This window comes from Acipenser ruthenus, chromosome 18 (genome assembly GCF_902713425.1).
Source record: "Acipenser ruthenus chromosome 18, fAciRut3.2 maternal haplotype, whole genome shotgun sequence".
In the NCBI taxonomy this organism is placed as follows: Eukaryota; Metazoa; Chordata; class Actinopteri; order Acipenseriformes; family Acipenseridae; genus Acipenser; species Acipenser ruthenus.
In genome coordinates, this window is record NC_081206.1 from 33207823 (window position 1) to 33223577 (window position 15755).

At 43.0% G+C, this 15755-nt stretch overlaps 1 protein-coding gene across 1 annotated transcript in view; it reads right to left on the reverse strand.

Moving 5' to 3' along the window:
- Positions 1–5227: 5227 nt before the first annotated feature.
- Positions 5228–15755, reverse strand: part of LOC117399049 (brain-enriched guanylate kinase-associated protein-like) — a 30447-nt gene continuing 19919 nt past the window's right edge. Inside the window, exons 5-7 of the mRNA XM_058992107.1 lie at positions 12203–12310; positions 10987–11070; positions 5228–8297 (exon numbers count right to left, since the gene is read on the reverse strand). Of these exons, the coding sequence (XP_058848090.1) occupies positions 6951–8297; positions 10987–11070; positions 12203–12310 (1539 nt within the window). The 3' untranslated portion in view covers positions 5228–6950. The remainder of the gene's footprint in view (positions 8298–10986; positions 11071–12202; positions 12311–15755) is intronic.

Genomic DNA, 15755 nt, shown 5'->3' on the forward strand with positions numbered 1-15755 from the left:
CGCCTTGCATTCATTATACCAGCCCCCCCCCCCTCAAGGAAATGGGCTGTCAAGAGGTGAGGGTTTTTTTCTGAGACATTATTTATTCCCAGTCACACAGTGTGGCTCAGTGTGCGTAACCCCCCTGTCACCTTCAAAACAAACTGAAGGTGAGAGAAGCAGCGTTTCAACAGCCTGGCGGAGTGAAGCGACAGCCGTGTGATTGCATCTCGATGTGGTTAAAAACCATGAAAAAGACTCTCTCTGGTTCACATAAATGTACCAGCAGCACAGGGCATCCTTACATAGCAGTTTCAGCCACTCCAGCTTTTACTGTGAGTCTCATTCCACCTACCTCACGTCTTCTATACATTAACAAACGATCAAGCAGCTTCCAATGCTCCAATGCCATTCGCTTTTATTTATTTATTTATGTTTGCAGTATTTCTGGGGTTTGTTCTACAATATGGAGTTATTATTTATCATCCAGATTGAAGCACAGGACCTGAAACGAGACAGACGTCCCAGAATTGGAAAGGAAATGTAAAAACAAGCAATTTACTCTTTAATGGTCGCATTCGGTCTGTTCTCACACAAGCAAAGCCCTTCAGCCTTCAGACCCTCCTCTTGACACTTAGAGTCTCCCTTCATTATTAACAGGTAACCTCTGTTTGTGTAAAAAGCAAACGCTGACTGTTCAGATCCTCTCAGGTACTGAAAAGGTAACAAACCAGACTGCTTTACTTCACAGACCGTGACTGAACCAGACACTTGGGTTAGAACGTGAGCCAAACCAATGTAATGTAATGTCTTCATCCGACAGCGTCTATCATAAAGTAGACCGACTTTAAACAGGACCAGCGTACAGTAACATGCTTAAACTTTAGAGTTACTGTGATCAAAAATAACAACTTCTGTTTGAATTTAAGAAAAATACTAGGCATATTATACTGAGATCAAAGCATTGATTTTATAATGAACATTTCAAAGAGTTGGCTGTACCCTTTGTAGATTCATGATCAAACCTAATTAGTGCTTGCATGTACTCAGACATGGACCTAATTATAGAACAAAGAAAACCATCCCCAAAGAGATGTAGCATTTGTTATACCCAAGACTTCAAATGAGATTTCCTTGTTTATCCAAGCGGGCAAGCACTGTTGCAGAGTCAGGGGCCCACCAAGTCACCTGGTATCTCTTGGATGGAACTAGAGATCTGGAATGAATTATTTCCTGTAAAACAGACCCGTTATTTTCCTAATATTCCTAATATTTCTTACCTGCTTCCTATCCCGTTCTGAATGTTCTGAATGATTCTCTGCTGTTCTTACTGCACAGATCATTCTTTGCTTTGCTCTCTTAATGAAAGCACTACTCGAGGCGAATTGTGAGGAAGTGACATGGGGAAGCAAATTAGCATTGCACAGGGCTTCAGTCAATGGCGCACCGTTAATGTGCTTCCCCACCTCACTTCCTAACAGCCAGAGTAGTTTTTTTTTTTAGCATAGTTAATAAGTCATCCCTTTAAGATCATTTTCTTAGTATATTGTATAGCTGTCAGTGTAGTCAAATCCCAGCTGAGTCTGTCCTGAGTCCATCCAGTTGTGAAATGAGGTAGAAGCGCTGAGACCTCATAAGAATCCAGATGTTTCGAATGGATTATACAAGGAACCCTGTTTAAAGGTACACTGTGGCGTGCCATGTAAAAAGCATGGCAGAGTGTAGCAAAGTGCAGTTAAATCATGATAGAGAATCCACGAGAGCTGCATTGGATACGACACGTGGGGAAAAGCTCGCTGAACCTCAGGATGAGTCTGGTCATCTGTTACGGGTCAATATGAACGTTTGATCAGATCCGAGAGTATTGAACTTCATTAAATACAGGTTTAAAATGTGTTTGCTTTTAAGCCTGAGGAATTGCTTAAACAGTCCTGCTAAAAACCAGCACTTTTTGTGGGTTGTATTTTTATTTTTTATGGAACATTAGTTGTTCAATGTAAAAAAGTTACTATTAAAGGGTAGTAGTTAAAGTTTGGCTGGGCTGAAGCTTGCTGAAGACATCTGTAGCTTTCGTGACATCTTTCAATAATGAAGAAGAACAAAGTAATGAACGCTGAGCGAGACAGCATGTCCCTGTCCTTGCTGCCCAGTATTAATTAGCCTCTTGGGAATGGCTTGTAGAAGACACGCTATTGAGGAGTATTCTGCACTGTTTCATATTGTGACAGACATTTCAAAAGATTGGCCATGCACCTCAGAACAAGAGGCACTGGAACGCAGGCCTGACGATGGTAGAGGCTCCTCAGAACGAGAGGCACTGGAACGCAGGCCTGACGATGGTAGAGGCTCCTCAGAACGAGAGGCACTGGAACGCAGGCCTGACGATGGTAGAGGCTCCTCAGAACGAGAGGCACTGGAACGCAGGCCTGACGATGGTAGAGGCTGATGTGCGGTACGAGCGGAGGACAGAGCAGAGTCAGAGAGGGTACCACCAGAGGGATTCTGGGTATTTTACAGATCCGGCCCCTTGACTTTATTGAGATGACAAACCCATTGCATAACAGTGAAATCACTGAATTTGACATCATCTAATAGACCGTGTGTATGTGAGTGTATATATATATATATATATATAATATATTGCTGCACATTGCCCCGCATTCTCTGCAGTGCAGAACGTTGTCATAGACGAGCTTCAGAGAAAGAGCCGCATCTCTGTAGAGGTGGCTGTCAGCTGAATCGATGTCAATCAGTGCTTTCACTTTCCTTTCCAAGAGCTTCTCAACTGAGCGTTTCATGTAAAAACAATGCAAAGCAGAGCCCAGCAGCACAGAGTTTAAACCAGGATGCTGGCGGAACATGCTGTGCCATGATCCAGAATACTGACAAGCAATGTGAAGCCACGAGGCCAGGCAGAGGCAATTAACTGCATGTGTGCATTTCATTAGAATGTGCCCTGCCTCGGGATTATACACATTTATGAAACTGGGTACAAATTTGCTGAAATGTAAAAATGAATTAAAAACAAAATGTATGTACATTTCATCAGGAAGTTTATTAAACTAAGTAATAGAATTGCTTGAATTAAGAAATATTTTTACTTTTTGATTATTTCTGATTGCCGTGCTTAGAGTTACAGATTATGTAGCCAGTTTTAGGTAATCACAGGATTCAGGGACGGTAGCTTTAACTTTAAAGCATATACAGTCCCTGGAATAAATACAAACAAATACAACGTGCAGCGTTGAAAGAGTAAAGCTTCTTTTTTGTGCTGAAGGTTGGTTTAGTTAGTGTTTGACTGCAGCGCAGCACACAATGTACGCGGGAGGACAGGCATTCTGAACATACTCTCTCTCTGTCCACTGCACCCTGGGTTCCTTACGTTTATTCAGGCTAAGCATTCCACTCAACCAAAGCTGCATTTCACTAGTTTTTCCTATGTACAATCTTAACCATTGTTTGGGATTTCTGTTCATGTATATTTTGAGCTCAAGGCTGCCTCTTTTGCATGTTGTTTTCCTCAAGGACTAATACAAAGAAGGGTAGCACAGTGTGTGAATGCTTAGGCTGGTGATAGAGCCTGGCATGGATCAGTGCCAGTCCACACTCACAGTACCACCACACCATTCAGTGCAATCCGCACGGGTTCTCATTACAGGCCGTCTCCATGCAGATAGAAATGCAGCCTGCCCAGCGAGCTCTTCACTTAATTCCCTGCAAGCATCCCTATAGATCATTGTTATTGTTTTAATATCAGAGCTGCATGTACTGAAGTGCGTCCCGGTTGGATGTATTTTGGAACATGGATCAAGAGGTGTAGTTTGCATGCTACCCTAACCGGACCGGGAGTGAGCCTACCTGGTGTCTTGAACAAAGTTATTTCCCCTGCAAAGTCCTTATTAAACCCCAGCAACCATTCGAGAAATACTAATACTGTTAATAAAGCGGGTTTTATAAACAGCGCTGTGGTTCTGATCTGCTCCACGATCCTCATTCAATAAAACCTCTTTTCTTGTTATTACAGTGAGTGTGATCATGCCTGGTCATTGCTAGCTGAGTCTGCAGTGCTCTACCCCCTCCTGCATCCCCATGCTGCTAATATGTAGAGATAGAGCCTGTTTCCTTGGTAACTGGCACCACACTCTTATTCAGGGCTTGTTTTCAGACTTGCCAGGAGGGGGATGGGGGGTTATTGGTCACATCTGTTCATCCCCTATCTCCGGAGTTACAGGCAGAGAAATGCAGGGTTATAGATACACATTGGAAACAAGGCTCAATGAGCACCAAGGGATTTCAATGATCTGAATGCGATATGCATTCTGTATGATGTGAACACCCTTTAATTCTATATGCATTCTGTATGATGTGAATACCCTTTAATGCGATATGCATTCTGTATGATCTGAACACCCTTTAATTCTGTATACATTCTGTATGATCTGAACACCCTTTAATTCTGTATGCATTCTGTATGATGTGAACAGTTATATTCTGAACTTCCTTTAATGTTATATACATTCTGTTGCTGTGTCCCTCGAGGGGCACAGAATACTTAAAGATACTGGTCCATATTAGACCAGCTTTAAGTGGCTGTATTTAGACCAGCCACTGTTAAGATCATTAAAATAGACCCCTAAACTATTCCTCTGGCTAAAGAGAGTTAAATTACAGGGCTCTGTGCATTCAAGACTTGAATAAAAGACCAACTTCACTGTAATAGGTTAAAAGCAATTTACACTTCAAAGTCCCCAACTGAAATGTTCCAGTGCAAGTGCTGCATTGATCTTTATTATGTATAGAAACACAATAACAACAACAATACAGAAACATGCATAATAATGCAAATAGAAACAACAGCTGGATAATCCTTTCATGGGGAGACGTTAATCAAATCTGAGGTAGTACAGGAAAGGGAAAACATTGGGAAGAGAAAGCAAAGAACATCAATGGAGCAGTGAGATTAATACCAATCATCAACTGAGAAATCTGCACACACTCACACCCACACACACACCCACACCCACACACTCCCACACACACTCACTCCCCCACACCTCCCCCCCACACACTCACACTCACACCCACACCCACACTCACACCCCCACTCACACACACTCACACACACCCCCACACACACTCACTCCCCCACACCTCCCCCCCACACACACACAACCACACACCCCCACACACTCCCACACACACTCACACCCCCCCACACTCACAATCACACACACACCCCCACACACACTCACACCCACACATACACACACCCCCACACATACACACACACACACACACACACTCACACCCCCACACTCACACCCCCACACTCACACTCACACACACACACACCCACACACACTCACACCCACACATACACCCACACCCACACACACACTCACACCCACACATACACACACACAAGAAAAGGTTTTCACTGTCTATGAGAAACTATCTTTACGTTGCAGGGTCATCAGCTCCTCTCGAGTGTATAAAGCCACTACTAACCCCTGTGCTCTTTAAGGTGACATGGATTGATGAGATGCCTTGTGGAGAAGCAGCAACAGTGCTCCGTTTCCACTGTGAATCGATGAGGTCATGTGATGCACAGCTGGGTCGTCGATTCTCAGGGAAGCAGTGACAGCGAGGCCCGTGTAGGGAGGGGCCGTGCTCCGTTTCCACTGTGAATCGATGTCATGCACAAAAGGCTTTACAGGAGACCCGGTCAGAGAACCATGGTTTGATCTGCAGTATTACACGGAGGCATTGCAGAAAACAGCACAGTGAGAGAAAAAAAACACAACATCATAGCCAGGTACCTACATCAGTCAAGTATCTGGAGAAGACCCATGCAGATATCCTCAATAATATACACCAAAAAAAAAAAAAAGAACGAAGATAATCATGGCCTGCCTAAAATCCGAAGACTATACATTTATTTACACCACCTGTCGTAACATTTGGAATCAGGAGCAGAACTGACGGGCTGTGCTGACCAACTGAAGCTAAGACAGAATGTACAGAGAGGGTGGAATGAGCAACGTGCCTGTCTAATGAATCTCAGTGAAGAGCAATGAAGGGGTTAATGAAGTCCACCGCAGTGTTGTTCATACTGGACTGAAGCACTGGTGTGTATTTAAAATACTCCCACAAGATCCCTCTGTTCAGCTACTGTTTCCGAAATGTGGATGGGCAGTGTATCATATATTAGGGATGTGAAAGAATGGGACTGAATGGAACCTTCATTTAAGGTGTTTAAGTTGTTAACCTTTTGCTTTATTTTAAAGGGAAGGCACGTCTGAATCTTCTGCACATGCCTAATATATTGTGTAACAGTCGTTTGTTTTAAAGCTGGCTCCATTGTTTGCATTGTAACTGTGCCCTTAGTTTCTTTTATAACATCGATGTTATTGCTTTCACAATGCCCAACACGCCCCTTGTGTTTCTCCTAATAAAACCTTTTCTGTACAGAGCATTCAAAAATAAAAGCTGAACTGGGAATGCCAGGAATGCTCAATGAAGAAATCCAGTCTTCAGAAAGTTACATCAGCTGCAGCATCAGTGGGGTATCTGTTACCCCTCAATTGCACTGGTTCAGCCCTAACAGTACTTCTGTAAAAAACACAAATTATTTGAACGCACAGACTTAAGCATCTCTGAAGAAAATGAGATCTGCTCAAAATGAAGACTGAGCAGTGATGGTGAAGAGCTGCCAGTGCCCCAGCCTCTGGGTTACGGGGAGCGTGCTTCGTTAGGTGTGTGCGTGTTGTGTGTGTCATTTCAAACCACACTGCCATCACCACATGCGCTTGGTTCCCTTAAACAGCTCCAGATCTGCAGGTGTCAATTCTCCAGGTTACACGATCTCTGGAATTATATTATGCCACTTAACGATTTCCCCTAACTCTTGGGTTCTCTGCAGCTTAAAGCACTGATTCAAACCACTTGCTCTGTATAAGAAACTCAGTGCTTTAATTCAGCAGTGTCCCATACAGCTGTGCCTTTGTGAGACTGTCCTTCCTGCAAAGTCCTGTGGTGCCAAATCTTTGGTAGTGCGGAGGTTTCTGTCTCAGAGCGGAAGGGGGCTCGTGCTCCATGGCGTAGTGCTGGAGATCCAAAGCCTCCAGTGAACTTTGGTTTAATGATTCAGCTGAGCTGTTTGGGCTCACGTCGACATATTCCTTTTTCACACTGTTGGTGCTGCCTTTATCCTTTGAGCTCCCGTGAAACAAGCTCCTTTCAGACTTCTGGTCATCCTCCTTCTGTCTGTACATCTGCATCTTCTCCTGTGACCGGAGACCTGTTTCGCGTTCCAGGTTGGGGCTTGTTGGCATGAAGCAGGCAGGGTCCATGATCCGGCTCTGATACACATCTTCTCCTTCTTGGAAGCTGCTGTAGAGGTGGCCCAGCTTGCTCTTAGCCGGTCTGATTGCGAAGTGCTGCTCCGAGAAGCTGTAGGGTGAGACCCTGCCTGGGTTCCTGTAAGAATATGCGTTGACGTCCTCCACGCTCAGCTGCCTCCAGCGTCCAGACAGGTCCTCCTCGGGGATGTGGACGGGACTCCTGCTGTCAGCATAGAGGGGGTGGGGGGAGGCCACGCTCGGGGAGTGGAAAGGCTCGGTGAAGCATGTGGGGACAGTCCTGGTGTAAACGGGTGAGGAGTCGTTCTGGTGGCCCTGCGCCATGTGCTGGAAACTCCTGGACTTGGGGAAGCCGGGGCTGTCCTTCTCGTAGGACGAGCTGCTCTTCCTGTCATAGTTCTCATCCCTCCAGTCCATGTAAAGGGCTTGGTGGGGCGAGGAGAGGGTGCTGCTTGCGCCGTGGCCCTTCTCGTCGGACTGTGCGCTGAAGCTGGAGTAGGAGCTGGAGGCAGGCAGGGAGGGGGTGAACTCGTTGAAGGGCTCATGTGAGAAGCTCGACTGGAAGCCGTCCTCCTCGGTGGTGCTGTCTGTGGAGTTCTGTGGCCGGAACCTCTCAGGGTCCCTGACATGCAGGTCCACACTCTGCCTCCTCTCCCTCATCCGCTCGTCGGGGCAGTACAGGGCTGTGTCGCTGCAGTACAGGTCTGACTTGTACGCGCTTCTCCGGTTCAGCTTCTCTGCGCTCCCCATGTTGTTGTGTGCAAAGTTCCCCTCCCTGGACTGTGGGCTGGAAGTGTGTGAACCAGGCATGCTGTTGGGTGCTGGCTTTTCCAGGAGCTTGGCGATAACAGAAATAGGAACACTGTCAGAGTAGGGAGAGTTATAGAGAGGCAATGAGATGCCACAGCCATGCTTCTCCATGTGGGTGCTCACTCGCTCCTGAAATTCACTCGGTAACTGTCATAAAAGAAAGAAAAGAAATACAGCTCTAAATAAACAGACCTGGGAGTCAAACTCGCCCCAAACTCTAGCAGGGTACTGAGAATGGAGATAGATGCCTCTAATGGAGGTAGCCAGCCAGACTGGTGTGACAGAAATCAATTGTACTTCCCTGTCCTGAATTCAGTACAATCTGTAATGTTGTGTTGAGGTCAAACAAATAGCAGCACAATGCTGCAGTCTACTTAAATGCAAGAAGATTGCAGCTACTTTCCCTATGTGGAGTTTATTGTGTTTTAACTATTCTTTAGTGGACATTTACCTGGTAAGGTTCACTATATATATATATAAACATTTTGGAGATAAATGATCTCTTCAAATAACAGCTGATTTTAAATGCAAATTCAAGGCTTTATTCTCCCACTGATTTACAGCAGCAAATGTCTTAAAGTTCTCTTTGTATAATTTCTGATATCTTGTATCTTTCTCATCTTCTTTCAGACACCACAGTGTACTACACACATGTGCAAAGTGTGGGTAATCGGGCAGGCAGATTATTCAGCCATGCGTCTAAACTCTCTTTCAGGGGTCGACTCCTCTTTTATTCTGGGATTTGCAGATCCCAAGAGCACCGAGCCGTACCATATCAACTGTTGTGATGGATAGGTGTCGTGGGATGTGTGTTCTTCTTGCAAAATCGATCAGCCTTTGATTACTGCCACTTAATATGAATGCATCTTAATATTACTGTGTTAAAAAATGCAGTTGATGTGATTATTACAGCACATTAAAATGCCTCTTCATTTCTTGAAAGTATTAATTTCGTTTTAGCGAGTGGCCCTCCAGTAGGAACATTGTGGTTTGCATCATTTTACAACATATTAGCAAAGAAGCCTTTATCTAGAGCTGTTACAGGTGCCTTAAACGTATTCACTAACATATCTTACAGCATCTTTATAAGGTCCTGTCCTAGATTCTAGAGGTTAGCAGCAGTACACCCAACGTATTCACTGACATCTCTTACAGCATCTTTATAAGGTCCTGTCCTAGATTCTAGAGGTTAGCAGCAGTGCACCCAACATATTCACTGACATCTCTTACGGCATCTTTGTAGGGTTCTGTCCTAGATTCTAGAGGTTAGCAGCAGTACACCCAACGTATTCACTGACATCTCTTACAGCATCTTTATAGGGTCCTGTCCTAGATTCTAGAGGTTAGCAGCAGTACACCCAACGTATTCACTGACATCTCTTACAGCATCTTTATAGGGTCCTGTCCTAGATTCTAGAGGTTAGCAGCAGTACACCCAACGTATTCACTGAAATCTCTTACAGCATCTTTATAGGGTCCTGTCCTAGATTCTAGAGGTTAGCAGCAGTACACCCAACGTATTCACTGACATCTCTTACAGCATCTTTATAGGGTCCTGTCCTAGATTCTAGAGGTTAACAGCAGTACACCCAACGTATTCACTGACATCTCTTACAGCATCTTTATAGGGTCCTGTCCTAGATTCTAGAGGTTAGCAGCAGTACACCCAACGTATTCACTGACATCTCTTACAGCATCTTTATAAGGTCCTGTCCTAGATTCTAGAGGTTAGCAGCAGTACACCCAACGTATTCACTGACATCTCATACAGCATCTTTATAGGGTCCTGTCCTAGATTCTAGAGGTTAGCAGCAGTACACCCAACGTATTCACTGACATCTCTTACAGCATCTTTATAAGGTCCTGTCCTAGATTCTAGAGGTTAGCAGCAGTACACCCAACGTATTCGCTGACATCTCATACAGCATCTTTATAGGGTCCTGTCCTAGATTCTAGAGGTTAGCAGCAGTACACCCAACGTATTCGCTGACATCTCTTAAAGCATCTTTATAGGGTCCTGTCCTAGATTCTAGAGGTTAGCAGCAGTATGCCCATTGCACAGAAGAACATGTGCATTAGATTACATCAAACCTGTTTAAAGACAGACAGGTAGTTTTCTAATTATCCAGCAGATGGCTCTGTTCGCATAATGCACACGTTTGCATTAACTTTAAAGTTTTATTATTATTATTATTATTTATTGATGTTTTTATCTTACAGCTCAGTACACTTTAAGACATGTGATGCTTTCAAGAAAATCATGTCTTTAGCACAGTCCGCTACATTACCCACATCTCTCAAGGAATATTTAGTGCGCATCATTGCATTTCGTTTTTCATGAGCCTGAATAAATAAACAGTTCTGGTATTGATTAATGACTTTATTTAGTTCATCATGTAAAAGGCAAGAGGAGAAACAAACAGTCACAGATATACCATAATAAAAGTTTCCATGGCAATACTCATTTGCAGTGCGATCCCACACAAATGAGTCCCTGGCTACAGTTATTACACGTGGAGCAGAAAGGCCCACCACCCCAGAGAGGCTGAACCCGGGTCTAGACAGGCATTCACAAAGGCACAGTGTTTGGTACAGAGACTGCGATGTTTCTGTGCTTCTTACTCAAGTCCTGTGTGTAACAGGACTTATTGACTGTATCTGTTACAGCGCATTAACTACAGCTTGTATGTTTTATTGGTCAAATAATTCCTGCAAATTGTTCTCAATGGTTTAAGCTGGTTAAATAAACAAAGGGATCGCTGACTGACTGACTGATTGACTAATTGCAATCTGACAGCAATGTGAAAATTGAATGAAAGTAAAACAAGAGAATCACCTCTGAGAGTTTGTGGCTTCTGAAATGGGATTTGCTACACTGAAGCAGCTGAGCAGCCACATTGCAGTCTTTCCTGTAGAGGTCCTGGAAAGAGAAGAGGCACGAATACCAACATGACAACAACTCGCCATCACTTTACTCGCAACTGGCCGAATGGTTAGGAGGCTGTGTGGTCCAGTGGTTAAAGAAAAGGGCTTGTAACCAGGAGGCCCCTGGTTCAAATCACACCACAGCCGCTGACTCATTGTGTGACCCTGAGCAAGTCACTTAACCTCCTTGTGCTCCGTCTTTCGGGTGAGACGTAGTTGTAAGTGACTCTGCAGCTGATGCATAGTTCAAACACCCTAGTCTCTGTAAGTCGCCTTACATAAAGGCGTCTGCTAAATAAACAAATAATAATAATTATAATAATAATAATAATAATAATAATAATGTGTAGCAATGCTGATTGAGCGCACAGGTCTCAAAACAACATTGCAGTCGGGTCTTGGGGTCAAATATTTGTACCGGATGCAACTAGGCATTTTGTGCTAGCTGGGGTATGTTTGCAGAAAGCAAGATTCTTTAAAATTCCATTTAATGCACTGCCATGTTGAGGATATAAAATACTAACAGGCAGAAGGCATGCATGGACTGTAGCATGCACAAGAAATCCCTAATCAGAGACAAATCAAACCCTGGCAGAAAATGGAAAGTTGCCTACATTCAGCCTGACTCCAGCCCTTAGCACACAGTGTTCCACTCCCTGCTAGTTCCCAGGTCTGCATGTAAATGAACTGAATATATATATACTGTGTATATATATATATATATATATATATATATATATATATATATAAAATCATCAGTCAAAGTGGAGCTGGGCTGCAACACTGTACGAGAACATCTCCAGGATATGACATACATGGAGGGATTAGAATAAAAAAGGATGGACCTGTTTTGTTAATAAATGTGTCTGGTGGTGGCTGGCAACACAGGATATTGCAGAGTGCGTTAAAAAAGATTATAGGCAGAGATCTGAAAGGTTGCAACCTCTCCCGTACGGCTGCATTTACATTGGGTCTCTGGGAGCCTATATAATCCAATGTAATTGTGCTGAATGAATCCTGGTTCCCCCCTTGTTATGTGATCTGGTGGGAAAACAATACGATACCAGGGCAACATGGGGGATGAAACTGCATTGAAAAGGAGTGAAGAGCCTGGTTTCCATACTCACATTATCCTCCCGGAGTTTATCGATGGTTATCTTGGCTTCCATAAGGTGATTATTCAGAACAATGATCTCGTGACTCAGAGCTCTCTTGTCATCATCGTCTCGCTGTGACTGGAGGAGTGACAAGACAAATCATTTCATTTTAAAGGGAATACAAAAGGTTTGCCCAAATAAAAAGAAAGCAGGCGTCAGCAACAACAAAAGAGAGATGTGGCATTTTAAATGAAAAGGAGACACAAACTGTTTCTGCTGCTTTGAATTGTGTTCTGTAAACGACTGTCACGGAATCAAGGGGGTGGCTAGTACAGCACTCTCAATGCAGGCCAAAGCAGCCCATATCAAAACCTGCTAGTACCTGCAATTATACAGGGTGTCTCATCAGCACAGGGAGTCCAAATCTGATGAGAGTTTGCAGGATCTGCGACAGTCGCAGTCTTCCACATATTCTGCAGCTACGTCATAATTATCATAAACAGACTGCTAAAGTTACCTGAAATATATAACTCAGTTGTTCGGTTCCAGTTTTGTTAAGTTAACAGATGTTTTGTCTCCTTCAAACAGTAGGAGTTAATTAAAACAGGATGACACTGAGCACTATCATTTGTAGAGGCGCAGCCTGTTCTGATTTGGACAGCAAACCCCCAATCGTTTCTTCTGTTCTAGTAAAGCTAACGTTGCCATAAGCCCTTCAGACCTGGCCGTCGTTTCCACGCCAGGATCAGTGTGGCTGTTTTCTAATTGTGTGAGATGCTTCACAGGTGAGAGTTATTACCAATGCTGTTGTGAGGGTCTGCAAATGCAACAGCTTGCGAGCGAGTGTGTCTGTGTGTAATATGTCAGTCTGTTACTGGCACTAATGTGTCATTGAATGATGATAGAAAATGAAATACTCGAACCCATTTACAGAACAGCATATGATTCTATTGTATTGTCCCAGTTCTATAACTTAGCATGTTATTACAATTGCAATATCTACGTGGATAGACAGCCTCACGCTTCATGAAAAAAGTACAAATAAATCGCTGTCTAAGAATGGAATTATTCTGTGCCCAGCGGCTGCACTGAAGCAAATCCTCAAATCAAATTTAAAAAAAATATATATTTTTAATTATTATTATTATAATTATTATTGCTTAAACCTTTCTTCTTTTCAAAGTAAGACCCATCAACATTTTTTAATTCAATTAACATCCGCTGATAAAATGATTGCTGTTCAATAGCTGGGGGTATAATTGGAAAATAAATTCCTAGATAAGCAGTGGGACGTGCATTTCATGGTTCAGTGCTGAGCTCCAGCTCATAATCACCCGCAGCCTGACTCTGATGCATTCTCTGTCTGAACAGAAGCGTCTCAGTCCGCTTCTCGGATAGTCTGTACAGAGACAGCTTGAAATAGAAATTAATTTCCCTTCCAACAGCACACTTATTAGACAGCATTTCTTTTGACAAGCCATTGCTCACAGCTGGAAATGAAACCCAGCAGCTTTAATTATTTTGGACAGCGCTGTTCTCTAACCGCGGCATGACGGGCTCCTGAACAACCTCATCTATCCCAGCCCCTCTGCAAAGCGCAGGTCAGGTAGTGCTATGAGATTCTAACGTTGATTTATTTCAGATAACGGAGAGGCTGTGAGAGGCTCTCTACAATGGGATATGATTGCAAATCAAAAAGGATCTATTGTATAGTGCTTGAGTAAATAAGCCCTCTTCCTTACGCAGTCAGGCTCCTGTTTGAACATCCTATTGATTTACTGTTTATTACATTCCACTGCTCGGGCCTGGCTCACTTCATGGAAATGGATTTTCAAAGGCCATGCGTTGATGGGAGAAGGGGCTGTGTGATCCATCACAGCCCGTGCCATGTATCACAGCTTAAGAGGGCTCAGCTGCTTGCTTACCACCACACGGACTCCATAGTTAAATACAAATTAATATTACTAGACATTCCTACAAACAGTGGCTAATACACAGTAAGAGGGGTTCCGAAGGGTTAAAAGCATCTTGGGTAGAATAAAAGACCAGGTTTGTACAATCATTTCCTGAAGACCAGTCATCACAATACTACTACTACTACTATTAATAATAATAATAATAATAATAATAATAATAATAATAATAATAATAATAATAATAATAATAATAATAATAATAATAATAAACACATTTACTATAGCTACAATTGTTAAACATCATCTTCTAGAGTTTTGACGGTGAAATTATTGTTTCCGACTATTTATTTTCTAATTTTAATAGTTAATACAGTAGTTACCGTCTTGGGATCAAAGCTCTCCTGAATATGATATTGTAGTGTTTCTAATTCAGTTAGTCTAAATAGTGCCATTGTCTAAATCACTCAAACAAACCACTTCCTGGAGTTGAACACACCCTCACTAACCCTAACCCTAATCCTAACCTTAACCTTGACCCTAACCCTGACCCTGACCCTAACCCTGACCCTGACCCCATCCTCACGTGCACTGCAGAGACTTGTGCTTACTGTTAGACGTTTGGTTTTCATAACCTTGACATACAAAGAGCCTATTTTATTGATCCAAGCAGTGTCGGTATTTAGGCCGCTGTTTCAATCAAGTGAACAGACCTCTTCATATTGTCATACAATACAGAACAGATTACAGCACTAAGTGTAAATTACATGGTAAAAAAAACATCAGTGGTTGGGTCCTACAATTGCAAATTGAAAATTGCAATGCCAATTGACTGACAGGCGTTATTTCTACCCTCCTCACTTAAAAACAGCAGCAGAACAAGGGCTCTTTAATGCTCGTGGGCTTGCACAGATATTTTCCATCTGGTTCACAGTAATAGTGCTTTAACAAGGTTTCATGAAAAGGCAGATTGCTTATGGCATCGATTGTGCCCCTCTCTGATCACGTAATTGCTTTCACAGCGCGAGGAGTGTTCGGCTAGCACTGATAAGCTGTGCGCAGATAGTAGCAGCGCCTTCTGATATTGGAAGACAGAATCAATATTGAAACCGCTCTTTCCATCCTATTATTCAATTCAGTTTTCCATTTCCAATCTGAAGGCGCAATCCTGAACCAGCAGTCTATAGGAATTAGGATCCTCGATGGACTGGGTGCATCTGATTGGCACGCTGGTATCAAATCTTGGACCTTTAGGTGGGAAGTTGACTCTCGCTAAGAGAGCCATTGGACCTTTTCAATTTAACTCATTAAACATTTTCTTTGTTATTTTTAAAGTGAAAAAAGTGAATCAATACCTGTCGCCTGTAATAGTGAAGCACTGTTCCCTGGTCTAGAAGTTCTGTTCAGAGAGTTTAACACACTCTGCTCCTTTGCAATGTCTATTTCACGTTAAAGTAAGGATCATTTATTTTTCTAATATTTTATTCATTTCTAATAATTAACGTTTCACAAGTAGAAACAGGAGCATGCTCTAGAAGACAGCACATGATTTCACATTTCATTCTTGTGCTGATCTGCTAAATGCTATTCCAATCTAGACGGCCAAACAATCTGCAAACAGCCCCTGATATTGATAGAAATTCCCAGATGAAAAGCAGCTGAACCATCGA